We start from the raw sequence: 13,780 nt of genomic DNA on the forward strand, positions 1-13,780 counted from the left end.
CACTGCACTGCAGCGGGAACTCTCTTCCCCACTTACTTATTTATTTTGCTTTTTAGGGCCACGCCTGCAGCATATGGAGGTTCCCAGGCTAGGGGCTGAATCAGAGCTACAGCTGCTGGCTTACGCCACAGCCACGTCTGCGACCCACACCACAGCTCACGGCAACGCCAGATATTTAACCCACTGAGCAAGGCCAGGGATTGAACCCACAACCTCATGGTTCCTAGTTGGATTCATTTCTGCTGTGCCATGACGGGAACTCCTCTTCCCCTCCTTTTAAACAGCCTAAGAATCCGGTGACCCACCAAAACTCCAAACCCATTTCTTTTTTGAAGAGAAGGACACAGGGAAGCTAAAAGTTACCATGCAGCCTAATGACTTAATAAACTGTCCTTTGTTGCTGAGTCCACGCAACTACCAACTCATTCCCTTCCCCACCCCTATGCCTATTACCTAGGTTTGCCCCCTAGAATTGCACTTTGGCCCTTTCTAAGCATCCTGGGGTCCTCTCTGACCCACCTATGAACGACTGGGTCCGGTTAATGGTCTCCCCATCAGATGGGGGCTCCCTGAGGTGGGACTTCTATTCCTCTGGAGCTTTTCCCAGTGCTCAGAGCAGGACTGTGTCCCAAAAGCAGAGCAGTTCATTGAGGGGCAAACCCGAGAATTAACAAAGGACCTGGGACCCAGTTCTTCAAGGCCGAAGACACATGGGTTTGGGTCCTTGAGGTTATGACAGTGGTTAGGGAGAGGCTGTCACCTTTATCTGTCTCCCAAGCCTGTTTTCCTGCATCTGGTGGGGATGGGGGGTGTTCAGCATTTCCCTTTACAGCTCTGGAAAAGGCCTCCCAGCCCACTGACAGCCAGACCACCGGACAGCCTGCAGAGCCCAGGCCGGCCCTGTACCAGAGAAGAAACCGTTCACTCTTCATTGGTTTATTGAGCTCTCTCTGGGTTCTGGGCTTAGGAGACAGAGTGGAGAGACCGAATCCTGCTAGGAGGTGAGGTTTGAATAGAATGCTGGAAGGGGTGGGGCGCAGGGCACTAGCTCACAGTGGTGACAACTTTGCATGGAAGCACAATGTGGCGCTTGAGACCCAGAGCCCTGGGAAGAAAGAGCCCAGTGAGTTCATGGAAGGCCTGGTGGGAGGGACACGCCAGCGATGAGCACAGGAGACACGGAGAAGAGCCGGCCTGGCCTGACTGGCCCGCTGTTATGTCCAGGTGGGGAGAATGGGTTTGGTCCTCTGGGAGGCGTGCGGGTGGGGACTCTCACTCTGACCCGCGGTCCTTGTCCTCTCTGCCTGGGAAGAGAGCAGCATGTGGGCGGGGGGGTGGTTAGAGGAGTCTTGTCTGCCTCCTCCACCCGTGGAGGCTTTCACACAATCGAGCTCCTCCATTCCCTTAACTCGGGTTGCTCCAGCTCTAGGTATCCAAGCTCATCAAATTACAGGTCCATCTGGCATAGCTTCCATTTTTTCAGTTATAAACGCCTCCAAAAGGTGGATGAGCCAACCCTTCAGAATCCTCTCTAAAGAAGGGAGTGCTCATCCAGCCCTCAAAATTCCAAAGGTCCTCCTACGACATGCAAGGGGTCCTGGACTAGGGAGCAGGAGACACAGCGTTGAGTCCTGGCCCTGTTAACCAGCTCACTGAGTGACTTTAGGCAAATGGTTTCCATTGCTGAAAAATGACTACGAAGCCTCCTGCCTGCACTCTGCGTGGAGGGACATTCCTTTCCATGTTACCTTGGGGGTGACGTCCACAGCCCTTTGAATGAAATGGCTCAAACACTTAGGAAAAAAATCCTGGGGGAATATAGAGGACTTTTGCATCTTTATTCCCAAGAGCGTATGCTGCAGGTGCTCTATCAGGGGAACTAGGGAGAGGTCCACAGGTCTGCAGCTCTGGCGGGGAAAGGTCAGGATTCGGGAAGGCGGATTGGCGTTTGGTGGCTTTGACCAGCTGCGATGCCCCAGCCCTTCCTCTTTGCTGGCTGGCTGGAGCTATGGATCTCCCCTTCCCACCCCCTCCCCCCCCCGACTGATTCCCTTATCTCTTTTCATGCCTGTTCATTCATTTATTGAGCATCCCCTTGAGCCCCTTTGGGGTTGTGGGCCCTGCCAAAAGGTGTTAACTGATAACCGCTTTGGGTGTTCCCCCTCTCAGGGGGATTTGCACTTATTTACAATTTTTTTGTCCACGCTCATGGCGTATGGAAGTTCCGGGCCAGGGATCAAACCCACGCCACAGCAGCAACCCAAGCCCCTGCAGTGACAATACTGGATCCTTTACCACTGCACCACAGGAGTACAATTGCTGAAGGCAGGAAATATCTTAAAGACCTTTTTTTTTTTTTTAATCTTTTTAGGGCTGCCCCTACGGCATATGGAAGTTCCCAGGCTAGGGGTTGAATTAGAGATTCAGCTGTCAGCCTACATCACAGCCACAGCAACTTGGGATCCAAGCCACGTCTGCAACCTACACCACAGCTCAGGGCAACGCTGGATCCTTAACCCACTGAGCAAGGCCAGGTATTGCCCCTGCGTCCTCATGCCTACTAGTCGGGTTTGTTACTGCTGAGCCACCAAGGGAACTCCTTTCTTAAGACTTTCTAACAATGATTAGTGAGGTAATAAGGGGGCTATTCCAGAGTCTGAAAAACCACACATCATTCCCTGTGGCTTCAGCTGGCCTCTAGTGGGGAGCGGTGTGCCTGGATGTGTTGATGGTGGAGAGGGGGCAGCTTCAGGGCTACAGCTGTTTCAAGTCTGGATCATCAAAGCGGTGATCCTCCCTGCACCCCCACTGCTCCCTTCTATGGGGCCTCCACCTAATAGCTTGGGGGGAGCCTGTTCTATCTGTCCAGTTGCCTGGCCCCTACTGTGGAGACTGGTTGCAAACTACGTAGTCACTTTCTCAGGACGCCCTTGCAATCCAAGAGACCTCTCACCTACCTTCTGTAGATGGTCCTCCCGGGCTCAGGAGACCCTGGATCACTGGTCCTCGCTGATACCCTGGTGATGGAGAGAGGACATACAGAAGAAAGAAAGAGCACAGCAGAGGAAGGCTGCCTTAGGAACCAAGAAGGACACAGTCAGAGCTGGGGCCTCATGAATGGCGTAATTTCTCCATCACCCTGGGAGCCAAGGACAAACTGGATTGATTCATTCATTCACTTCCTCTTTCTCCCCTCTTCTCCCTCCCTTCCACAAACACCTCTTGGGTGCCTGGAATAGAAACTGCTGGGTGTTATGGGGACCAACAAGATGGCAGACCGCTACCTGCCCATTGGGTGGTTTCCAGTCTGGGGACACCAGCCACATGACCCAGCAGAACTGTGCAGAGCAGTGTGCCAAGGAAGGCACCAGGCCCAGGCCATGGAGACAAGCTCTGGGCAGGGCAGGTGGTTGGGGAAGGAGAGGTGGAGCGAGGAATCCAGCCCTTGAGGGCAGCCGGGAGGATGTGGTGAGTCTTAGGCATTAGGTTTGCTCCTGAGAGCGCTGAAGGGTGTGGGTAGAATGTTCCCAGGAAGGGGTCGAATCAGAGGCACAGCCACAGCCATGCAGGATCCGAGCCTCGTCTGCCACCTATACCACAGCTCATGGCAACGCCAGATACTCGACCCAGGGATTGAACCCACATGCCCATGGTTACTAGTTGGGTTCATTACCACTGAGCCACAACGGGAACTCCCAGATTTCCATTTTTAAGATCTTTTGGAGGCAGGATGGGGAATGGAGTGATTAGTTTCTCCAGCTCCAGGCTTTAAGCCCGAGGTAATTTTGCACCACTGGCAGAATTAGATTCATCCCATCTTTGCTTCATCCCTTCAGCTACTCCCCAGGCGCACACAGACTACCCTCTAAGGAAACAACCAGGGAGCCCAGCATGTGGCCAAACCACACCGGCCCCACCCTCTGCAAGGCCAGCCTGGCGCCACCAGCCAGAGCCTCTCCCCACCTCCCTGAACAACTCGATCCTCCGCAGGGAGCATGCGTGACAAGGAAGTCTGGACAACACTTACCTGTTCTCTCTGGCTGGATGGGAGGTGTTCCTGGGGAAAGAGAGAGAAGGAACGAGGGCTGTACCACTTCCTTGGGGGCCCCGTGAGGTGGGAAGGGCACATGGCTCTCTGGGATCCTGTGCCATTGGTGGGTCTTCAGTGGAACCCCAGCCACTTCCTGTTGTCCCAGTGTGGCTGGGTGCAGGAGGCACCCTCGAGCAGGAGGCAGTGTGGAGTAGGGGGTTGTACACACACTTGGGAGTCGGTGGTGCCTGGCACTGGCTGGGCATCATTTGGGAGAGTATTTAACCTATAAAAACCTTATTTAAAAAAACCCTATAAAACCTTAGTTTCCCAGCTGGTGATAAAGGAGATATTGTTGTGAGATTAAATCACCTTATGAGCATAGTAGGTGCTCCATACATATTTCTCTTACACCCCCATCTCCTTGTTCCTCATGGATTGTTGGGTTTGAAGAGAGCTCTAAAATGGTCCAGTCCAAAATCATCATAGAGGAGGAAATTAAGGCCAAAAGTGTGTGGTCACAAGTTGGTTTTCCTTTCTTTTCTTCTTTCTTTTTATGCCACACCCATGGCATATGGAAGTTCCCTGGGCCAGGGATTGGATCTGAGCCACAGCTGTGGTGATAGCTGATCCTTTAACCACTGCACTGGGCCGGGGATTGAACCCACACCTCTGCAGTGACCCAAGCCGCCACTGCAGTTGGATTCTTAACCCACTGCACCACAGCCGGAACTCCCTAAGTTGGTTTTCCTTATTTTTATATGCATTTTTTAAATTACAAAGGCAGTCTTTTGGGGAGTTCCCATCAAGGCTCAGTGGAAACGAATCTGACTAGTATCCATGAGGGTGCAGGTTCCATCCCTTGAGGACACCCCCTCGCTCAGTGGGTTAAAGATCTGGCGTTGCCATGAACTGTGATGTAGGTGGGCAGCTGTAGCTCCGATTCCAACCCTAGCCTGGGAATCTCCATATGCCACGGGTGCAGCCCCAAGAAGACCAAAAAAAAAAAAAAAAAAAAAAAAAAGACGCAGGCTTTCAATAAATGCCCACTGTAAAATGGTAATGTGGAGGTCAGTGTAATAAAAGTAAAAGTCCCTCTTAACTCTCCTCTCTCCCTACCTCCACTTCCTATCCCAGTGTAAACACTGTTGACAGTTTGATATTTATCCTTCTAGAACTCCCTATGTTTTCATCTATATGTGTAAGAATGTAGCGTTTTTCCTAAACAGGATTCCTATCTCACATATTGTTATATAACTTTCATTTTCCACTCAACCAGCATCTTGGAGATCTTTATCTTTCCACAGATCTGCCTCATCCATTTTAATGGCCACAAAGGCTATGGCTATGGAGTTCCCTGCTGGCCTAGCAGGTTAAGGACCTGGCATTGTCACTGCTGTGGTGGGGTTCAATCCCTGGCCCAGGAATTTCTTCCCAATGTGGGTGTGGCCAAAAAAAGGCTGTGGATGTGGGATCATTCCCCCACCGATAGTTTTTATGTCATTTCCATATTCTCGCCACTGCCAAGAAGTTGGCAAGGAACACTCTGGAACAAATAACTCAGAGCTCGTGTATCAATAGCACTTCTATTTGATGGGTTTCCTGAAGTGAGACTATTGGTCAAAAGGTTTGCATGTTTCCAACTTGGATGGATGTTGCCAACATGCCCTTCCAAAACTGTATAAAAGGACCAGTTTTGTTCCCTTCCTTCCTTCTTTCTTTCGCTGTTTTTAGGGCTGCACTTGCAGCATATGGAAATTTCCAGGCTAGGGGTTGAATTGGAGCTACAATTGCCGGCCTACACCACAGCCACAGCAACTCAGGATCCAAGCCACGTCTGCAACCTGTGCCAAAGCTCATGACAACGCTGGATCCTTAACCCACTGAGCGAGTCCAGGGATCGAACCCGTGTCCTCTTGAATCCTAGTCGGCTTTGCTACCTCTGAGCCATGAAGGGAGCTCTGCGCCAGTTTTATTTTCATATCCTCACCAACACCATTTAGAAAAATGTACAATAAGACAAAGAAAACTGCTCTGTTCAGACTGTTTTCTTCTTGTCCCCCCAGGACATGAAGCCTGAGTCGGGAGTGCCCTCAGGGAACACAGGTTCATGTTAATAACTCTATCTGAGCCAAACAGAATTGACCAGAAAGCTTAGCCCACGGCTTCACTCACATCTAGATGCTGATCTGCAGCCCCACCACCTCTCTCCATAGTCATCCATACTGTTGCCGGCAAGGGCACCAGCAGAGTGCAAAGCATGTGTCCCCACCCCTAGGGTGACCACCCTCCCGGATGCTGGAGGCAGCCCTGGTTTGCACCTGTTGCCTGGCACAAGGACCACGCTCCACTTAGTCCTGGTCTGGATGATCCTGGACAGGGACACTATCCCACCCCGACACGTTAGCGACCCCTTCTGGACTGGAGTAAGGGATGCTGGGTCCTGGGCGGTGAGCTAGGACCTCGGTTTGGTGTGGCAGAACCCACCCAGAAGCACTCCTGGATGGGCCCACTTTTGTCACTCACCTCCCACCTGCTTCCCCATCAGCCCAAAGAACTGGCTGTTTTTGCCCCGCTTCACCTCCTGGAGCTGGAGCTGAATGCTGGGAATGCCATCTTCCTGAAGAAGCAGAGAGTCCCTTAGAGTCGGGGTGAGATTGGCGAGGAGACAGCTTGAGCAATGACAATCTCCAACATGCGTGCTCTGTGCTGGCACCGAGCTCTTTTGCATATTTTCCATCATACTGTGCGCAGTAATGATCATCAACGGCTAACATTTTACCTACTGGCTTCCCAGCACTGACATTCATTAGACCGTCTTCACATCTTCCTATATTAACTCACTTCATCCTCACCAAAACTGTGGGATGTTCATACCCTTACTGTCACTGTTTTACAAAGGGACACACCGAGACACAGAGTGATTGCCAGCTCAGATGTGAGAAATGAAGCAAGAACTTGAATCCAGGTCATCTACTCAAAGTCTCAAACATCACAGTCATAGCCTTTTTTTTTTTTTTTTTTTTTGTCTTTTTGCCATTTCTTGGGCTGCTCCCGTGGCATATGGAGGTTCCCAGGCTAGGGGTTGAATCAGAGCTACAGCCGCCAGCCTACGCCAGAGCCACAGCAATGCGGGATCCGAGCCGCATCTGCAACCTACACCACAGCTCACGGCAATGCTGGATCCTTAACCCACTGAGCGAGGCCAGGGATCGAACCCACAACCTCATGGTTCCTAGTTGGATTCATTAGCCACTGAGCCACGACAGGAACTCCAGGGGCTCACTCTTGTATTCCTAGTTTTCCCCAGTGGCAGTGCTGGAGCTCCTGGACCAGCAGGGCCCTGGTTGGAGTGCAGGGGAAACCCCTTTGCCTCTCACAGCTTGTCTTGTTCCAACTTTTTTTTCATTTGTCTTTTTAGGTCCACACCCGCGGCATAGGGAAGTTCCCAGATTAGGGGTCGAATCGGAGCTACAGCTGCCAGCCTATACCACAGCCACAGCAATGCAGGATCCCAGCTTCATCTGTAACCTACACCACAACTCAGGGCAATGCCGGATCCTTAACCCACTGATCAAGGCCAGGGATTGAACCTGTGTCCTCCTGGATACTAGTCCAGTTCATTACTGCTGAGTCACAACGGGAACTCCTTATTCCAACTTTTGGGATCAGAAGTGGCTTGCTTTCTAAGCCTTGGACTCATTCAGTCACTTCCAATCTGCCCCTCCCCAGGACATCAATGGCTAGGATGGCTGTCTCCGGCTGGAGTCGCCTAGCCTGGCTAAGAACCAGAAAAATGTCTTTGGAGATTTGGACCCATTTCTGAAAAGCTTCTGAAAACCACTTTGCCTTGGTGAAAGGCAGTCTTCAAATGCAAGCTGGAGAGAATGGCATTTTATGAATTAAGTAACATTGACCCTTCTACCGCCCACCCGGGTTCCCGTTTGGAGGCATCTTTCACTCAGAAAGGATTCTTGCCTTCACTGGAAGCCCTCCTTCTCCATGTGAACCAGCTCCCCAGCCCCAGGGTAACTGCAGGCTGGGAGCCCCGGGAGCTGGGGGGCCACCAGATCATCCCTGACAGAGTCATCATTCTTTCCATCACCCCATTCGGATGAATGGTTCCTGTATCCCAAGCCCTGTGTCTCAGGGAGCAGAGGAATGTTAAATGAGAGAGCAGAAAAGAAGCATGAAGAGTTCCTGTCTTGGTGCAGCAGAAACAAATCCGACTAGGAACCATGAGGTTGCGGGTTCGATCCCTGGCTTCGCTCAGTGGGTTAAGGATCTGGCGTTACTGGGAGCTGTGGTGTAGGTTGAAGATTCAGCTCAGATCCTCCATTGCTATGGCTGTGGCGTAGACTGGCAGCTGTAGCTCTGATTCAACCCCTAGCCTGGGAACCTCCATATGCCGCAGGTGTGACCCTAAAAAGACAAAAAAAAAAAAAAAAAAAAAAAAAGATGCATGAGACGCAGCTGCAGGGTGAGGTACTTGCCCGTGGATGGTCCAGAAGCTCTAGCTAAATGGATGAGGCTGTTTCCCCGCAGGGCTGTGTAGACAGCACCTCCCCCACACAGAGAGGCTTCCCTGGGTCACGTCCCCTGTCCCCTGAGGTTTGGCACAGACTCCATGTCAAAGCTAGGAAAAAAAAACCCTTGGGTTGTTTGCTTTTTTTTTTTTTTTCCCTCTCTCCCTCTCCAGCCATTTTACAGGTGAGGAAACTCACGTCCAAAGAGCAGCAGTGACCTGTCCCCCTGGTTACACAGAGTCAGCAGAGAAGCTGAGACTTGAACCTGGGTCTCCCCAGCCTGCTGTCTTAACTGCACACGCTTCCCCAGACAGACAAACCCAGAAAGAAATCCCCACGGATGGCTGTCTATTTGAAGGCTCTTCCTGTGGCCCCAGTGTCCTCGCCAACTGGGGTCTGGGGAGAGCCAAGCCCTTCCTGAGCACTGGGCCAGTTTGTCTCTGGTCCACTGGCCTCGCTCCCCTGTCTGATTGAAAACTCCCCAAGGTTTAGATCTTTTTTTTTTTTTTTTTTTGGTCTTTTTAGGGCTGCACCCGTGGCACATGGAGGTTCCCAGGCTAGGGGTCTAATCAGAGCTGTTGCCACTGGCCTACACCACAGCCACAGCAATGCAGGATCCGAGCCATGTCTGAAACCTACACCACAGTTCACAGCAACGCCGGATCTTTAACCCACTGAGCAAAGTCAGGGATCAAACCTGCAACCTCTCGGGTCCTAGTCAGATTCACTTCTGCTGCTCCACGACGGGAACTCCAAGGTTTGGATCTTTGTTTCCCTGACCAGATGGGGTGGGGCACAGATGTGTCTCTAACATTTAGATTGTTTCCGAGTGACAGCGCTCAGGTCAGATTAGAAGCGACTGGCAGTACAACCAGTACTTGTCAAGAAATGAGTTTCTACGGGTGACACAAAACAGTGATCCTGCCCCAGGTGGTCCTCCTTGAAAGGAAATCCCTGGCAGTGTCCTCTGAGACACGGGTGCACAGAATCAGACCTTAGACAAGAGGCTCCGTTGGGCTTTGGAAGCTGGGTAACCTTGGGCAAACTGCTTGGCCTTTCTGTTCCTCAGTCTCCTTATCAATGGAAAGAGGATAGTAATTAATGGTACCTTCCCCACTAGGCTGATATGAGGCTTAAATGGGTCGATATTTACGAAGCATTTAGGACAGTGCCAGGAACATCGTATATGTTAAATAAAGGTTTATTGGAGTTCCTGTCATGGCTCAGCAGGAATGAACCTGATTAGTAGCCAGGAGGCCTTGCTCAGTGGGTTAAGGATGCAGTAGTTGCTGTGAGCTGTGGCACAGGGCGGATGCTGCAGCTCCGATTAGCCTCCTAGCCTAGGAACTTCCATATGCCTTGGGTGTGGCGCTAAAAAGATAAAAAATAAAATAAAAAAAAAAAAAGTTTTCAAAACAAAGCTGAGCCTACACACACCCCCACCCACACAACACATTTTGTTGCTTTCTTTGGAGGTCTGCCAGACCAGAGGCCATGGCCTTGAACCTACCCAGAGAAGAGACACAGACACCCTGCCTTGCAGGGTACAACCTGCTCTCCCGGCAGCCGTAAAGGGGCTCTTCTGCCCCCTCCATGGGTCACCCCTTGCATCTCCCCCAAAGTACCTACCTCCAGGGTCACTGTCACCCAGGATCCTGCTTTAGCATCGAGGGTCAGTTCCTTATCACCTGCCTCGGTGCCCACAGACAGCCCCGTGAGGAGGAGCAGGCTGAGGACAAGCAGCATGGTGAGCCCTGCTCTGTCCTGGGACTTGGGGAGCCCCTCTCAGCCTGAAGACCGCCTCTAGCAGGCTCAGGCTCGGTCACTCTCTCAGGCTCTTCTGGGCAGGGCAGGTGGGAGCAATGCCACCCGTTCTCTGTCCTCCCAGCTACTGGGGTTCCTTCAGCTTATCTGAGCTCCCGGGGCCATTTCCTGTGACACCCCTGCCCCTCCCTGGCTGGAAAAGCCAATGATAACGTGAGCTGCCCAGAAAAGGGACCAGACCTCCTCCACTGCCGCTCCCAGCTGTAGATCTCACTTGCAACACGGTCTCACCTTTGGCTGTGTTTCCTCTGTTGCCTCCGGAGGCAGGTGCACAATGGGGCAGTGTGTGGGGCCTTCCGGCTTCCTGCCTGCAAGCCCCAGGGGGCAAATGGGGAGCGGGGACTGTTTGGCTTCTCCCTTCCCCTGGAAGAGAGGCCTCTCTTCAGAACTTAGTATTCTGCCCTTGGCTCCCCTTCCTGGCCCTGAACCCCTTCCTCAGCATGCCGTGCCCTGAGTACAGAAGCACACGTCTTGCCCTAAGGGGTAAGTCACTGCTTAAAGAAAGGAGACTCGAACAAGCAGGAATTGGGATTCCGCAGAAACATAGCCTCCTGCTCAAATGTCATCAGCTCTAAACTGTCTTCCCACTGCTGTCAAAGTGATCTTTGTATGTTTTTTTGTTTGTTTGTTTTTGTCTTTTGTCCTTTTTAGGGCCGCACTCGTGGCACATGGAGGTTCCCAGGCCAGGGGGCCAATCAGAGCTGTTGCCGCTGGCCTACGCCAGCACCACAGCAATGCCAGATCCGAGCCCGTCTGCCACCTATACCACAGCTCATGGCAACACCAGATCCTTAACCCAATGAGCGAGGCCAGGGATTGAACCCGCAACCTCATGGTTCCTAGTCAGATTCGTTTCCCTTGCACCATGATGGGAACACCCAAAGTGATCTTTTTAAAGCCCTAACCTGGAGTTGCTGTTGTGGCTCGGCAGCAATGAACCCAACAAGTATCCATGAGAATGTGGGTTCAACCCCTGGCCTCGCTCAGTGGGTTAAGAATCTGGCATTGCCTTGAGCTGCGGTGTAGGTCACAGATGTGGCTCGGATCCCATGCGGCTGTGGCGTAGGCTGGCTGCTGCAGCTCCGATTCAACATCTAGCCTGGAAACTTCTATGTGCCGCCCCAGACAAAAAATAAAAAAGTCAAAAAAAAAAAACAAACAAAAAAACAAAAAACAAAAAAAACACCCTAGCTTGACCTGCCTCTCCCTGCCTACAACCTTCCAGCATCTCCCCATAGGTTGCAGATGTGGCTTGGATCCCGTGTTGCTATGGCTCTGGTGTAGGCAGGCAGCTACAGCTCTGATGAGACCCCTAGCCTGGAAACCTCCATGTACCATGAGAGCAGCCCTAGAAAAGTCAAAAAAGACAAAAAAAAAAAAAAAAGAAGAAGAAGAAAGAAAAAAGACTGTTATGTGTCTAAAAGTCAGAGTAAAAGGTTAACCTTCTACCAGCTAAGTGGCTTTGAAAATAGTAAAAGAATTTATAAAATAGTAAACAAACCCTATATCCTCCACCCATAGCCCCTCCTCACTTAATCTCATCTAAACAGCACAACAAAAGCGTGTGGTTGTTTGAGGCAGGGCTCTTGGTCCCTGAGACCTTGAGTCCCCCGGTTCCCACCTTTACTGTCTCTGTGTCTTGTTTTATGTTAACACTTTTCCTGAAGTTCCACAGCACCCATGTTCTTCAGCCCCATCCTGCTGAGCTGGTCTCGGCAATCTTCATGCGAAAAACGAGATTATTAATAGCACATCTTTCCAAAGCTGTTTGAGGGTGAAATTGGACAATGCCCGTGGAGCACCCAGCATAGGGCAGGATGGGAAATTTTTTTTTTTTTTTTTTGGTCTTTTCTAGGGCCTCACCCACGGCATATAGAGGTTCCCAGGCTAGGGGTCTAATTGGAGCTGAAGCCGCCAGGCTACACCGCAGCCACAGCAAAGCGGGATCCGAGCTGCGTCTGCAACCTACACCACAGCTCACGGCAATGCCGGATCCTTAACCCACTGGGCAAGGCCAGGGATCGAGCCCGCAACCTCAAGGTTCCTAGTTGGATTCGTTAACCACTGAGCCACAATGGGAAGTCCCCAGGGTGGGAAATATTTAATACCAGTTAACTATCATTACTGTTACTATTACTGACACTGGCCACACCTGGTGTCAATAATAGTTCAACGGTAGTTATTGAATAGAAACATTCAATAGAAAATTGAACAAGACGCAGTCCCTGACCCTCAGCATCTCACAGTCTCTAGGAAAGCAGACCTCTGGTTGGCAGATAAGCAACATTCAGTTTGCTCTGTGCCCGCATAGAGGTGGGATCGAGAGAAGGTGGCACCCCCTCACCCCTTCCCCGTCTGCCCACTTCCTGCCCCCAGATAGCGCCACCACCTGGTCCCAGACAGGACAAGAGTCCTCGCCTCCATGATCTGTCCTCTGCTGTGGCCTCTGCCTGGACATCATTTTCCACCTGGCAAACTCCCATCCATCCTTAAAGGTCTGCTTCATGGCCATCCCCTCCATGGAGTTCTTGTCTCTAGTCCTGACTCCAGCAAGAATCAATTGGCTCCTCTCCTGCGCTTTCCCAAGAGCTCTTCCTCACAGCTCCTTGCAGCTCTGCACGGGCTGTGGTCACAGAGGAGGCTGCTGAGGGGGGTGTGGAGGTGAAACTCGCTCTGCTCACTGCACCACACAGCCTGGCACAAGGCTTCAGTACCTCTACCACCCGCACCACCCATGCCCAGCAAGGTGTCTGGCTCCACTTCTCCCAGAGGGGCCAGCTGGGCTGAGGACAACCCTGCCAGGCTGCCGTTTTATGCCACGAGCGCTCTGAGAGTGGGGCGGTGCGGTATGTGTGCTTGGCACACAACAGGAGTCCAGACTGGTGAAGGCAGAGATGAAGAAGGGCAAGTGTGGTTTGGGGAGGACAGCTTCTCACACACCCTCCGCTCCCTTCCAGGAATCTCTTTGGTGAATCCCAGCCCGATGGTTTCGGAATCCCTGCATTTGCTAAAATGCAGGTTGCCCAGCTCCACGCTTTGAGATGGAGCCAACCCTGGTCTGGGAATCAACACAGCCCCCATCCCCTGAACTGTCCCAAGGGCAGGGCACTTCATAGCTCATGTTCCACTGTTGTTAACAAGTTCGCCCTTACAGGGACAAGCAGACCTTTCGATTTACAGATGGGGAAACTAACACTGGGTTTCTCAAGCTAGCAGGCTGGGCTTGCTCTAGGTTACACTGAGATTTGGGGCCAACTAGCATCCCAGGACCCCTGTCAGTAGCTTCCCACCTTCCTCCTGGGCCTTAGCCCACAACAGTTAGCAGCTCAGGGTTGGAGGCAGAGTTACAGCATGGGCCTCTGGGCAGGGGGAGAGGGTTTCCCCATTCTGCAGGTCCAAA

General features: G+C 51.8%; 1 protein-coding gene across 4 annotated transcripts; it reads right to left on the reverse strand.

The window, feature by feature from the left end:
* Window positions 1-920: 920 nt before the first annotated feature.
* Window positions 921-10,469, reverse strand: TAC4 (tachykinin precursor 4). 4 transcript variants are annotated; one of them, XM_013981000.3, is made up of 5 exons: window positions 10,186-10,469; window positions 6,557-6,650; window positions 4,028-4,057; window positions 2,958-3,074; window positions 921-1,304 (listed from the first exon to the last, which is right to left on the reverse strand). In XM_013981000.3, the coding sequence occupies exons 1-5, from the start codon at window positions 10,300-10,302 to the stop codon at window positions 1,273-1,275; spliced, it is 390 nt and encodes a 129-aa protein (XP_013836454.1). In that variant the 5' UTR covers window positions 10,303-10,469; the 3' UTR covers window positions 921-1,272.
* Window positions 10,470-13,780: the final 3,311 nt, after the last annotated feature.

Source organism: Sus scrofa, chromosome 12 (assembly GCF_054392235.1).
Source record: "Sus scrofa isolate SSC_HxYL_T2T_F1_AM1 chromosome 12, Sscrofa_HxYL_maternal_Yorkshire_Landrace_v2.0, whole genome shotgun sequence".
NCBI lineage: Eukaryota > Metazoa > Chordata > Mammalia > Artiodactyla > Suidae > Sus > Sus scrofa.